General features: G+C 53.5%; 1 protein-coding gene across 1 annotated transcript; it reads right to left on the bottom strand.

The window, feature by feature from the left end:
• Window positions 1-172: 172 nt before the first annotated feature.
• DYNLT1 (dynein light chain Tctex-type 1) lies at window positions 173-5,534 on the bottom strand. The gene is made up of 5 exons (XM_056126147.1): window positions 5,465-5,534; window positions 3,755-3,796; window positions 934-1,057; window positions 624-701; window positions 173-506 (listed from the first exon to the last, which is right to left on the bottom strand). The coding sequence occupies exons 1-5, from the start codon at window positions 5,489-5,491 to the stop codon at window positions 436-438; spliced, it is 342 nt and encodes a 113-aa protein (XP_055982122.1). The 5' UTR covers window positions 5,492-5,534; the 3' UTR covers window positions 173-435.
• Window positions 5,535-13,322: the final 7,788 nt, after the last annotated feature.

The raw sequence follows: 13,322 nt of genomic DNA, 5'->3' as shown, positions 1-13,322 counted from the left end.
CCCAGCGCGCCCACCCCCTGTCCTGCCCGAGACCCTGAGGGCATCGTGCCCAGGCAGGGAAATGACCGACTCCGACTCATTTCTGACACAGAAACCCAAAGGCCACAGTGGCCGTATACACGGGGAACCCCTGAAGCGAGCCACCGCCGAGACCATGAGAAACGCACCAGCATTAAGTTGGAATAATTTATTCTAACAAAAGTACAAAGTATGGAAAACTAGTGTCCGTGAGTCATTGCAGAGTTGAGTTTCACACGAGCAGATGTCGGTTTTGAGCACCTTTGAGAAAAGAAATGTTCCGAGTTAAGACAGGTGGCAGGCCAGCCTCTGGTGACGATTCTCTGGGGGTGATGCTGGTGTTTCCGCGGCGAGAGCCGCACCTCAGGAAACACCAACGGGAGGAGAGACGGAGATGGGAGGGCCAGCGCGGCCACCTCAGATGGACAGCCCGAAGGCGCTGACGATGCAGTACATGGTCTTGTTCTCCCATCGCACGGTGCAGCTCCCTGCAGGAAAGCAGGGGTGTGAGGCTGGGGGTGGGAGACACCAGCCACCCACCGGGGGACGGGAGGTGGGGGAGCCCACGCCCGTGTGCACTGGGACAGAAGCCCAGCACCACCTACCGTCAGTCGTGCTGTCCCAGAAGCAGGAGCTGGCCGTGTGCAGCCCAGCCCCATTCTTCTGCATGATGACGCAGGTCACTGCAACACCAAGAGATGTGTCAGCCGCCGGCCCAGCCCGCGCTGCCTCCTCGCGCCCTCCGCACAGGGACAGTGGCCTCTGGGGGGCACCTCGTCGCCCTGAGCGCCTGGCACGCTCACACCCCGCCACTGCCCCAGCAGCCCATGTGGCTGGCATCACACCAGGGCCTGACCTCTGGCCCGTCACTGAGGGCCGCCCCCCACCCCCACCCGAGGAACGGACAGCCATTACCGATGTACTTGAACGGCTTGCCCAGCTTGGTGAGCTGGCTCAGCGTCTGCTCCACCACGTTCGTGGTCCACTGGTTGACCTTGCTGTGCTGGTAGGCATTGCCGCCGATGGCGCTCTCGATGGCCTAGGATGGCAGGAAGTGCCCTCAGCAGCCAGCGGCACCTGGGAAGGGTGCCCCTGCGCTCAACGGGAGCAACCGGCCCCTTGGCCATAGGCCTCCGGTCAGGCTTGTTTCAGTGAAGTACATTTTATATGCATTTTTATTTTTGCCTTTTTTTTTTAGGTCACACCCAGCTGATGCACAGGGGTTACTCCTGAATCATGCACTCAGGAATCACTCCTGGCAGTGCTCGGGGGACCATACGGGATGCTGGGAATCAGAACCTAGGTTGGAAGCGTGCAAGGCAAAAACCCCACCCGCTGTGCTATCGCTCCAGCCCGCGCATTTTTAAAAGCCGTAATTATAGCACATGTTGGATCTGAAAAACATCTCACTGATTTAACTTAAATGTGATAAACACCGGGAAATAATACTTTTTTCCCCCACTAGACTAGAAACTTCTTTTGCCCATTCCTTCAATACAAAGCTATATCTGGGAGCTAGCACGATAGCGCAATGGGTAGGGCGTTTGCCTTGCATGCAAAGGATTGGGAACCGAACCCAGATGTGCTGACCCGGGTTTAATACCCAGCATCCCATATGGTCCCCCGAGCACCGCCAGGAGTAATTCCTGAGTGCAGAGCCAGGAGGAACCCCTGTGCATCGCTGGGTAGCACTGTAGCACTGTCCTCCAGTTGTTCATTGATTTGCTCGAGCGGGCGCAATAATGTCTCCATTGTGACACTTGTTACTGTGTTTGGCATATCAAGATACTCTTGGTAGCTTGCTGGGCTCTCCGAGAGGTGTGACCCAAAAAGCAAAATAAATAAATAAAAATAAAAAAGCTGCTATCCACCACTTACACAGTTGGCAGCACCAAAACATATGTCCAGGGAGGCATTAAAAACACACTTTGGGCTGGAGTGACCGCACAGCGCGGAGGGCGCTTGCCTTGCACATGGCTGACCCAGTTCGACCCCAAGCAGCCTGTATCGTCCCCCACCGAGCACTGCCATGAGTAATTCCTGAATGCAGAGCCAGGAGTAACCCCCAGCACGGCTGGGTGTGGCCTCCACACAAGAATCAAGCCAACCGACCCACTTCTTTGGAGCCGGAGAGATAGTACAGCGGCGAGGGCACTTGCCTTGCACCTGGCCAACCTGTGGTCAGTCCCCAGCACCCCATATGGTCCCCTGAGGCTGCCAGGAGTAGTGATCCTCGAGCACAGAAATCAGGAGTCATGCCTGAGCACTGTGCCCCACCCATGCAAAAAAAAAAATTCTTAATGGGTCCCGAGGAACAGCACCGTGACCGGGAGGGAGCACTGTGACCTCTGGGGAGCACACGTGAGTGCCACCCTGAGCTCCCATACGGCATAGCTGCACCGTGCACCTCAGCTGACGCGGCGGCCGGGAAGGTGACGGTCTGGGGGATGTGCTGTTTGGCTCTGCTCAGGGAACACAGTCTCCCACACGCTGCAGGCAGCACGGCCCGAAGCTATCGTGAGCACCCCTGGGCGAAGCACAAACTTGGGTGCGCACCGCAAGGGAGGACGGGGTGGGAAAGATCCGACCCCTCCCCTCCACCATTCTGGTCTCCACAGGGTGCGCGTGTTGCCCCCTGCCCTCTTCCGCCCATTCCACCCACACCCACAGTCCGCAGCTCCCGTTTTATGATTTTTCAGGCCTTTGCCGCTGCTGCCGACATACCGATTCCCAAGGACACTCCCTCTGCCACCCCTTCCTCCTTCACGCCGAAACCCAGAGAACCGGGTGCTACAAGTCATACCCTAAAACAGCGCACGGGGGTCAGCCCTGACCTGGGCTCGGGCTGCACGGAGGCCCAGGCTGACCCAGCACTAGGGCCCAAGCACACAGCCAGCCAGCCCCAAGTTTGCAGCATCTCTGAGGGCCCCCGAGAGCCGGCAGAGCAGAGACCCCAGAGCAGGACCCGCAGCCCACCAGGTCCTGCCCCTCTCTCTCCCGCGCAGAGCTTGAGCCCCGGCTCAGAGCGGCCAGATGCTGAATCGAGAGGGTGCGGCGGGTCTGTCTAAGCTAAGCCTCTCGGGCAGGTCTCCCCACACGCTGGGTTTCGGGGGGACACTCTTTGGATTTTCTTTCAAACGCTCACGTGGCTCAAGTCCAGAGTTAACGTGTTGCCAGGGCGGGCCCAGGAGACCACAGGGTGGCCAGACCTGCTGCCTGGTGACCAGGCAAGCAAGGCCAGCAGCGCGGTGACACCAAAGAGACTGCCCAAGCCAGGGGCAGAGGAACGGGGTGGAGGGAGGGGTGCGAGCAGGGGAGGGGCTCCCAGGGAGGGTGGGTTCCTGCACCCCGCAGGGTCCAGCCTGCGTGCACTGCAGGGTGCGGGCCCACACCAAGCCACGCTGAAAGGAGCCGATTCTCTCCTGTCCCACTGTCCGTTTCCTGCCCGCTGGTTCAGGAAACACTTGTGAGCCGGCTGGTCGGTTACACACCCAAGCCTCAGTGGCCTTCAGTAAGGCTTCAGCTTGCATGTATAATTCCCTGTCTAAAAAAGATACAATTTACATAATATGGGAGTAATTCTTGTCTAGATGCTCATGGAAGTAAAAACTGTTATTTGAAATGCCAAAACACATAGGCTCAGCGGAACCAATTCCGAGGTGGTAATTAAAACACATTATTTTCACATAAGCCACTAATCAGATAGTTAAAAAAAAATAAGCATTTCTCCTCTCACCTCTTTCACGATGTTGCTCACTTCGTCAACGACAAAGGAAGTCTGGAAGGAAGCAGAGAGGTGGTTAGAGGCGCTTCACTGCAGGCTCAGGCGGGGAACAGACGTTTAAAACATTCCAAGAGGCCAGAAAACTGCAGCGGGCTGGGCATTCTCCTTGCAGTTGGGGCTGCATCCCCCGTATGACCCCCTGTACCCCGCCAGGAGCGATTCCTGAGCACAGAGCCAGGAGCATCGCCAGGTGTGGTCCCCCCAAACACCAAACCCAAGCGGATCTCAACAGACAACACTTGTTTACTGAGAAAACCGCCACAAACAGGCTGGGGCTCAGGAGTGGCCGCGGGTGAGGTGGTCTGTTCACGAGAACGGTCTCTGCCTCACGTTCAGGGTCACTCACACAGCCTACGAGTGGCTGCACTTTTGTCTGTAGCAAGTGACTCAGGCAGGAGGCCGAGACTGCGTCTTTCTCACTCGGCAGATGTGGGGTCTTTTCGTAAGAACCGTGTCCTGCTGGCACCTGTCCCCCTCCACCTGGGCAGGGGGCTGGGGAGCGGTGGCTTCCTTAGTTCTTTCTGCTCTTTCCTTACAGGATATGGCAATGGCCCCGAGGCTGGGTGTGTGTCCCGGGCACTGCGCCCCACTCTGGGCAGTGGGTTTCCTCCCTGCCGGCTGCTGACCCCTGTGGCTGCACCCCAGTAAATCCCTTTCCTTTCCAGAAGGATCTCGAGCTGCCTGCCTGGCGCAGTACTGGAAAGTCACTCCTGGAGCCCAGTGGACGCAACCCCGTGAGGCCACGCAGGGGCGTCTTGGAGACACATTCCTGGGAGTTTAAAGGCTCCTTCCAAGGTCGCCTCCACTGGGGCGGGAACGCAGCAGACTGGTAACTGGCCTGCACGCAGCCCACCCGGATGGGACCCCCGCGCCCCAGAGGGTGCCCCGAGCACTGCCAGGAGTGACCCCGAGGACCACTAGGCGTTCCTTTGGTCACCATTCCTTTTTCTTCCTCTTCTTTCCTGGCTAGGGCCACCTCACACTGGGGAGTTCCCACCGGCTCTCCCAGCACTGCGACAGGGGCCGGTCCACGGGACGGGAAAGGCCGGGCATTCAGCCCTCAAGCCCCAGGGGGGTTTCTGTTCCCTCTAAACCTTCCAAGTCAACACTGCACAATCTGTGAAACCAGTCCTCCCTGCCACGTCACCGCCTCGTCCACTTCTGCCAGGACGCCCCGTGTGCATTCTGCAGAGGGGCAGTGCTCGGCGGGCCACCCGCGCCGGGGGCAGGCCTGGGCTGTGCCGCGGGGATGCAGGGGATGCAGGAGATGCCGCGGGGACGCAGGGGATGCAGGAGATGCTGCGGGGATGCAGGGGACGCTGCAGGGATGCAGGGGACTCTGCGGCGGGCAGCCAGGCCGGCCGCTGGGGCACCGGGCGACGCCCTCGGCCACCCGGGGCTCGGTCGGGCGGACAAAGGCAGGTGCGGGGCGCCGCCCCCCACCCCGGGCAGGGTCCGCCGCGCGCGAGTCGGGGCGGTGACGTCACGCGGGCGGGGCAACGGGCCCGGGAGCGCGGCGCGGCCGAGGGGGTCCCGGCCCGGCCGGGGGGTGGGGGGGCTGCGTGGCCCGTCCGGCAGCTCCAGGGGGGCCCCCATGCCCCGGCCTGCGCTGCCCGGCCGCCCCCGAGCGCCGGCCTCCCCGCGGGTCCGGCCGGCAGTTACCTCCTCGGCAGCCTGGTAGTCTTCCATCTTCCCCGGCGCCGCGGCCTCTGCTTCCCGCAGCACGCAGCGCGCAAGCGCGCGCAGGCCCCGCCTCCGACACGCCCCCGACACGCCCCTTCAGGCTCGCGCGGCCGCTCAGGCTCTGCGTGCCCGCCCCCAAGCCACGCCCCGGACACGCCCCCTCGGGCTCCCGCGGCCTCTCGCGCTCCGCGGGCCCCGCCCCCCTGGACCCCACCCAGCCCTGGCACCGCCTCTGTCTGCCCTGGAGGAGGTGGCGGGTCACCCCGGAGACCGTGAGTTAGGGTCGCCTAGCAGCACCGGAGAAAACAAAACAGAAGGACAAAAACCAGTCCCAGAGGGAGTGAGGGGGGTCGTCCTGGCCCTGCGCTCCAGCTTGTTTGCGGATTAATTCCAACCTGCAAAGGTGCTCTTGCACCCAGAAACAAAGAGTTACGGGGTTTCGGGACGCGACGGGTGGTGACAGATTGTTGAGTCGACCTGAACCCACGCCGAGAAACTTTGCCGAACGAAACCTGGGCCAGGGTGGGGGGGAGGCGGAAAAGATATATTTTCCACATTAACGAGCCTCCCCCCTCCCCCCACCCCCACACACACACACACCTGTGAGCGCTGTTGAAAACATACTGGGTGGAAATATTTGTAAAATGCTGCACCTCCCTGCTTCATCGGAATGACCAAGACGTGCACTTGAGTCTTTGAAAAAGTACCCGCTGTGGGACGGAGCTCTTCTAAAGGGCACCGGCCTGCATGTACTCACTCTAGGTGAAGATCATAGTCTTTTTCTTGGGGTGGGGGGGTCGGTGGGGAACGACATCTGGGGATGCTCGGGACATGCAGTGCCAAGGATCGAACCCCAAGTCTCTGGCATGCAAAGCATGCACTCTAGCCCCAAAACTTGTGTCTTTTTTTGGGGGGGTGGGGCAGGGTAGGGGGATGGAGGTAGGCCATACCCACTGTGTTCAGATCTTACTCCTCGTTTTGTGCTCAGGGGTCACTCCTGGCAGGCTCAGGAGAGCATACGGAGTGCTGGGTATCGAACCCTGGTCAGCAAGGCAGGCGCCCTACCTGCTGGACTCTAACTGGTCTTTGTCTTTAAGGTCTATTTTCTTTTTTATCTTATCCTTGCTCTTGGAATTAAGCATCCCTTCTTACCCCAGTCACTTCCCTGAGTATACGACCCCAGAGGTTTCGTCCAATCAGCTGCCACTCCCACAGTCCAGTCCACTCCACCCTTGTCATTTCCATCCTGGAGAAGGCAAGTTCCAGGCAGGCAAAATCCTCATTACTCACAAATGCATCCCCTGCCCTTTTTACGGGGCCCAGCACATACTGGGTGCATAATTAAAAGCTACGGGTTGGCTTCCCCTTCAGCATTCTGCCTCAGTTCCCAGTGGGGAGGACCCGGGTGAGAAAGGGTGGGCTGGTGGGAAGAGGGTTCTCTGCCCCTAACCCGTGCCAGGAGCTGCTCTCTGCTCGAATTCTCCACTCTGCCTTTTTTTCAGTTTTTCTTCTGACCCGCCTCTGGCTTCAGCCTGCCCGTGCATGTCTCCATCGCGGTCTGCAGCCCTGCTGGGAGTCTGACCCTACCGTCCCAGTTACGCCTGCGAGGCCACCTCCCATGGTCTCTGTTTCTGGTCCTCGGCACTACCACGCTCTGACCCAGAAGGGCCTTTGCAAGCTCTCATTATTATTACTATCATTATTATTTGGCTTTTTGGGTCATATCCAGTGATGCTAGGGGTTACTCCTGGCTCTGCACTCAGGAATTATTTCAGGTGGTACTCAGGGGAACATATGGGATGCTGGGCATTGAACCCAGGTTGTCTGTGTGCAAGGCAAACGCCCTCGCTGCTATCCATGTCTCCTAATTTCTTTCTGCCCCTCTGTGCGCACCTAGAGGCCCATGGGCTAAGTGTGTGAGCACTGTGGATCCAGTAGGAGTGAAGAGGTTCAGCATGCACATCTCCAGCTGAGGAGCAGGAGGGTGGGGAATCCTCTTAAAGCTGCTCTAGAAGCCGGTGATGAGGGACCTCCCCCAACCTCCTGTTGTTCCTGCAGCCGGGCGGTCATGCCCACAGCTGCCTCTGGTGCCATTTAAGCTCATTAACCAGTTGAAATCCAGAGATTCGCAAGTAAATCTCTGAAGAGATCAACAAACTGCCGAGGTACCTCCATACCCTGCACCAGGCTGAACCTCGTATCCAGAGCACCCTGGAGGGGGGCGGGTGAGTGCTACCACCTGGCCCAACAGAGCCCCGACAGCTGAAAACCCTCCAGAACCCAATCGTCACCATGCTTACGACTGATCTCCACAGGCTCAGACTAGCCTCACCCATGAATGAATCTGTTGGAAAAACTCAGGTATGCTGATATTGTGACGGAAATCTCCAGGCTCTCGTGGAGTTGGGGATGGGTGACCTTCCCCCCCCCCATACCCCTGTTCTTCCGGGAGCCTGGCAGTCACACCCAGGAACTGCCTCTGGCGCCATATAAACTCATTAACCGGTCATGATCCAGAGACTCACAAATCTCGAAAGAGATCAACAAGCTGCAGAGATGCCTCAGACCCCCAAAGTCCCCATCCAGTTAAAAATTTCACTCCAACTGTATCACCTCATTTAAAATTTTAGAATTCCTGGAGTGTCTGATTTGAACAAAAATTCATCTGGCTCTACACTCAAGGGTCACTCCTGTAAGATTCAGGGAACAAGATGGGTTGCAGGGGTCAAACCTGGGTCAGCTGTGTGAAAGACTTATCCACTGTACTGTCTCTCCAGTCTCCAGAACTTTTGCTTTTTTTTTGCTTTTGGGGTCACACCCAGTGATGCTCAGGGGTTACTCCTGGCTCATGCACTCAGGAATTCCTCCTGGCAGTGCTCGGGGGACCATATGGGATGCTGGGAATCGAACCCGGGTTGGCCATGTTGGCTGCGTGCAAGGCAAACGCCCTATCCGCTGTGCTATCGCTCCAGCCCCAGAACTTCTGCTTTTTTAATATAGTTCAACATTTAATATAGTTTAACATTTAATATAGTTTTAACATTTAATATAGTTTCTGGTTTTTTACTCTCTGTTAGGATATATTTATAATAAAATCAGATTATTAAAAAAACAATAATACATTGAAATTAAATCTCAGTGCTTTTATCTTTATAGGTGTCCTTTGCAATGTGCTGAATTAGCTTTCTTGGAAATAAATGAGTCACAGATAAAATGTTATATCTTCCAGTAATAACATTTATTTAGCTCAATAAATTCAAAAGGTGATTATTTTAACATGCAGTCAACATAATGCCACTAAGATAGTGCTATTCCTTTTTGTTGAAGGCTTTGAATGTCTCCATATCTTTCATATGACACGTTTAATCAATTTAGATTAATGAAGTTTCAAGTGCTACGTGACTACATATAATTAGTGACTGCTGCAGAGGGCTTGCTCTTTCAGCACAAGCAGACAGAAAGGTCATTCTTTAGAATATATATGTATATATAGAATATATGTATATACAAATATATATTGCATGCACCCAGGTTCGATTCCCAGCATCCCATATGTCCCCCAAGCACCACCAGGAATAATTCCTAAGTGCAAACCAGGAGTAACCCCTGAGTGTGACCCAAAAAAAAAAAAAGTTAATTAGGTTATTTTTGGAGATAAATGGGTTTAATTTACAGGATTTTTAATTTTTTTGGTTGTCTGATTCTGTTACAATGTGTCCTGTAAAAGGAGTGTTATATTGGTAATTTTAAAAAGACAATTGTTAGACTGGAGATAAGGTTTAAGAGTTTAGGCACTTGCCTTCGATTCTGCTGACCCCGGTTGGATTCCTGGCATCATGTATGGTCCCCTCAGCACTGGTAAGATTGAATCCTGAGCACAGAGCCAGGAGTAGTCCCCAAGCACAACCAAATGTGCCATAAACCCCACAAATAAAATGGAATAAAAGGCAATTGTGTAAGTTGTGTAAACTCAAAAAGACCTCAGCAGTCTCTCTCTCCTGCCGCCCATGTTCGGCAGTCTCACGAGGTGTGACTCCACCCTCTACTGGACATTTTAGAAGTACAAGCTCTTCGAAATTTGAATCATCATTTTGTGAACATTATGGCTTAAACTCTTCTAAATTATAAAAATGCATACATTCTGTAATTCTTACAATCTGTATCAGCTTTTATTTCAACTGGATCTATCATGGAATCAATTCCATAATAATGTATGGATGGATATATATGCAATAGACACCAAAGGTTAACATTTTTGTTTGTTTGGGGGCCACAACTAGCAGTACTCAGGCTTTCTCATGGCTCTGTGCTTAGGGGCCACTCTTGGTGGGGGTTGGGGGCACCATATGGGATGCCAGGATCGAACCTGGGTTTGCCACATACAAGATAACCCTACCCTTGCCAATGTACTATTGCTTTGGGCCCCTAATATTAACATTACATATTAAAGTTATATAATGTTAACTCTCCTCCTGCTTCCTCTAATTGTTTAATCAGATAAACTGGAAGGTCCCATCCTGGTTCTGACATTCTATAATTCATAAATACATATATAATGTTAACTTTTGTTATTATATAGTATGTTATATATAATAGCTTACATTATGTTATATTTTGATATATATTTTATATCATATATAACATTATATATATATAAATTGAATCACCATGAGATACACAGTTACAAAGCTTTCATGATTAGATTTCAGTCATACAATATTAGAACATTTTATATATTTTAATGAGAAAAAAACTTAGATGACACTAAAGTTCTAATGGCGGAGCGATAGCACAGCGGTAGGGCATTTGCCTTGAGTGTAGCCGGCCTGGCTGAGCCAGTTTGATTCCTCCGCCCCTCTCGGAGAGCCCGGCAAGCTACTGAGAGTATCTCGCCCGCATGGCAGAGCCTGGCAAGCTCCCCGTGACGTATTCGATATGCCAGACACAGTAACAACATGTCTCACGATGGAGACGTTACTGGGCCCGCTTGAGCAAATTGATGAATAATGGGAGGACAGCGCTACGGTGCAGAATTCCTGGAGCGTGATATTTCACACTCTGTGCCACTGACATACCAGGAGTAGCACACACTGGATAGCATATAAGGTAGAAAACAACCAATCTCAATTAAAAAAAAATATTAGCACAAGAGGCTCAACCTGTAACAGCATGTTAGCAATCTCTTATACAAGGGCTCAATGACTCCAGGGTGAGATGCAACAATCTTCACACACTTTCTTCTAAGGAAAGCTTTTTTGATCATTTTTAGAGAATTTTTCATGACAAACAACACACACTAAATTTTTTAGGGCCTGCTATTGGGGCAGATTTGGGTGGTGGTTGGGAAAATTCAAAAGAAGGGTGGTGGGAAGGTGTAATGGTGCTGGGATTGATGTTGGAATGTTAAATATAATAAATCGTTGTGAACAACCTTCTAAAAATTTAATTTAAAAAATGCTCCAGAGACTGGAGAGATAGTGCATTGGGTAGGGCATTTTCCTTACTCATGGTGGACTAGCTTTGAGCCCCAGCATCCCATATGGTCCCCCAAGCACCGCCAGGAGTAATTCCTGAGTGCAGAGCCAGGAGTCATCCCTGAGCATTGCCAAGTGTGCCCCCACACCGAAAACCAAAACCAAAGCTAAACCCTTTGGAACTGCCCCCAGTGCGCAGAAGGGCCACGGAGATTCTGCATGAGCTGACTGAGGCTGCCCCTCTCAGTGCTGACACTGTAAGATGCCTCCCTGGGGACGGGCTATGTGGGTCGATGAGTCAATGTATCCATGATGGATAAGACAGTGGCAAGGGAGCTAGTGCAGGAGGCTCTCAGCTGCAAACCAGCCACTTTGTTCACAAAGAATCTGATAAACAGGCAGAAGGCAAGAACAGGTAAAACCTGGCTGCTCGGGCAGCAGCCCCGCCTCCCTTCAGGTGCACGGGAGGTCCGGATAAGGCACCGTGGCAATCAGCAGAGGAGCCGCAAGGAGCCGTTTGAGATGCAGAAAATGCTGGACGCAGCGCTTGATCCAGAAGCTGCTCCTGAGAACCTTCCCTCTGGCAGGGGTGCTTCCTGTCCCGTGACACTGCCCTGTGGCAGTGCTCGGCGCAGTCCCCAACAGCGACAGTGTGCCACGGCCTGTCTCAGCGGCTGTCCCCACCTTCCTTCTGCTGCCCACTGTACTGTATGCCTAGAGAACTGCACTACTCGGGCCGTAGGGAATCGGCTCGGGGCCTAAATCAAGCCCCTAGGCGGGAATTAGCATTTTTTTTGGGTCACATCCAGCGATGCTCAGGGGTTACTCCTGGCTCCTGCACTCAGGAAGTACTCCTGGCGGTGCTCGGGGGACCATATGGGATGCTGGGAATCGAACCCGGGTCGGCCATGTTGGCTGCGTGCAAGGCAAACGCCCTACCCGCTGTGCTATCGCTCCAGTTCCTGGGAGTTAGCATTTTTGAGATCCAAAACATAGTAACTAAACAGCACGTTGGCAAATCATTAGAAAACACGAAGACGTGAATTCTTGGAGCTTTAGCAGAATCCCCACTTCTATGCCTTGGGAACCGCCGTCAGAAGCTCTCGGGAAGAACGTTCGTTAAACAAGTGTAGGGACAGTCGGTCCATTCCTCAGCAGAATCATCTTCCCTTATGCACTAGCCACCTCAGAGCCCTTGCCTGCTGTCAGCTTCTGAACTGGCTTTTTTTTCCTTTTTGGGTCACACCCGGTGATACATAGGGGTTACTCCCGGCTCTGCACTCAGGAATCACCCCTGGCAGTGCTCAGGGGACCATATGGAATGCTGGGAATCGAACCCGGGTTGGCTGCTTGCAAGGCAAATGCCCTACCCACTGTGCTATTGCTCCAGCCCCTCTGAACTGACTTTGAGGCGACAAAGTTGACTGAGGTAGGAGGACCTTGATGGAAAAGATTGAAAACAAACTCCTCTAACCTGAAGTTTTCTGTATTCTCCTGTATTCTCTCAGGTCCTAGGTAAGGCTCCGTGCTTGGAAGGAGGAAGTGGGTTGGTCTGACATCCCGTCTACACGGTGTCCCCTGTCAGGTTGAGGGGGCTGTCAGTCACAGCGGCACTTGGCAGTTCCCAGCTGCCATTTTCAGGATCCATAAGAGACACGGAGGTAGAAATACATGACATTTAGCTGTGCGTAAATCATTGGCAAATTATAGGATTACGTTTTGTTTGTAGGCAAGTCAGTCAGTGAGTGACCCCTGGGTTTGTTCTATCTTTGGGGGCGGGGTGGTGGGTGAGCCATACACTGACAAGATGTACATCTTCTTCAATCCAGTTCTATCTCTCAAACACAGACTCGTTAAGCATCAGGGTTGGTGTTGCCAGCACCTCTGCGCAGGCCCAGTCATGGCAGTGATGTCATCTCAGCTCATCAACCGCCACCGTTGGGTCTCAGCTGTGCTTCTAGAGGGTCAAGCGTCAGACCGACTGATGAGGACAACTTCCAAAAGGAAGTTTAATGATAACACAGATACCTCCTGGGTGCAGGGGAGAGACCCAGCAAGATTCACTAGCTGACTTGTGTGGCTTCAGAAGTCTTTTAGGTTGGAAGCGCGGCCAAGACAGAGACATTGGGAAGACGGTGGAGAAAGAGAATGGTAGGGTGGCCCGGGGAGGCACAGGAGAGGAAGGCATGCAGACTGAATTCAGATTTCGCCAAGGAAAAGGATCAGAAGGTTAAGCCTTCCCCTCCAGGAAGTGTTTTCTACTGATTTGCCAACAGCTGTTTGGCTTCTAATTTTTGGATCTCACATTAACTTGTCACTGGTTCCCCACCCCCTTTTCACTTTACCTTTCTTTCTTTCTTTCT

Source organism: Sorex fumeus, unplaced genomic scaffold, assembly GCF_029834395.1.
Source record: "Sorex fumeus unplaced genomic scaffold, SorFum_2.1 ptg000061l, whole genome shotgun sequence".
Classification (NCBI taxonomy): domain Eukaryota; kingdom Metazoa; phylum Chordata; class Mammalia; order Eulipotyphla; family Soricidae; genus Sorex; species Sorex fumeus.
The sequence above is the reverse complement of the archived record's forward strand: the minus strand, read 5'-3'. Positions and strand labels throughout refer to the sequence as shown.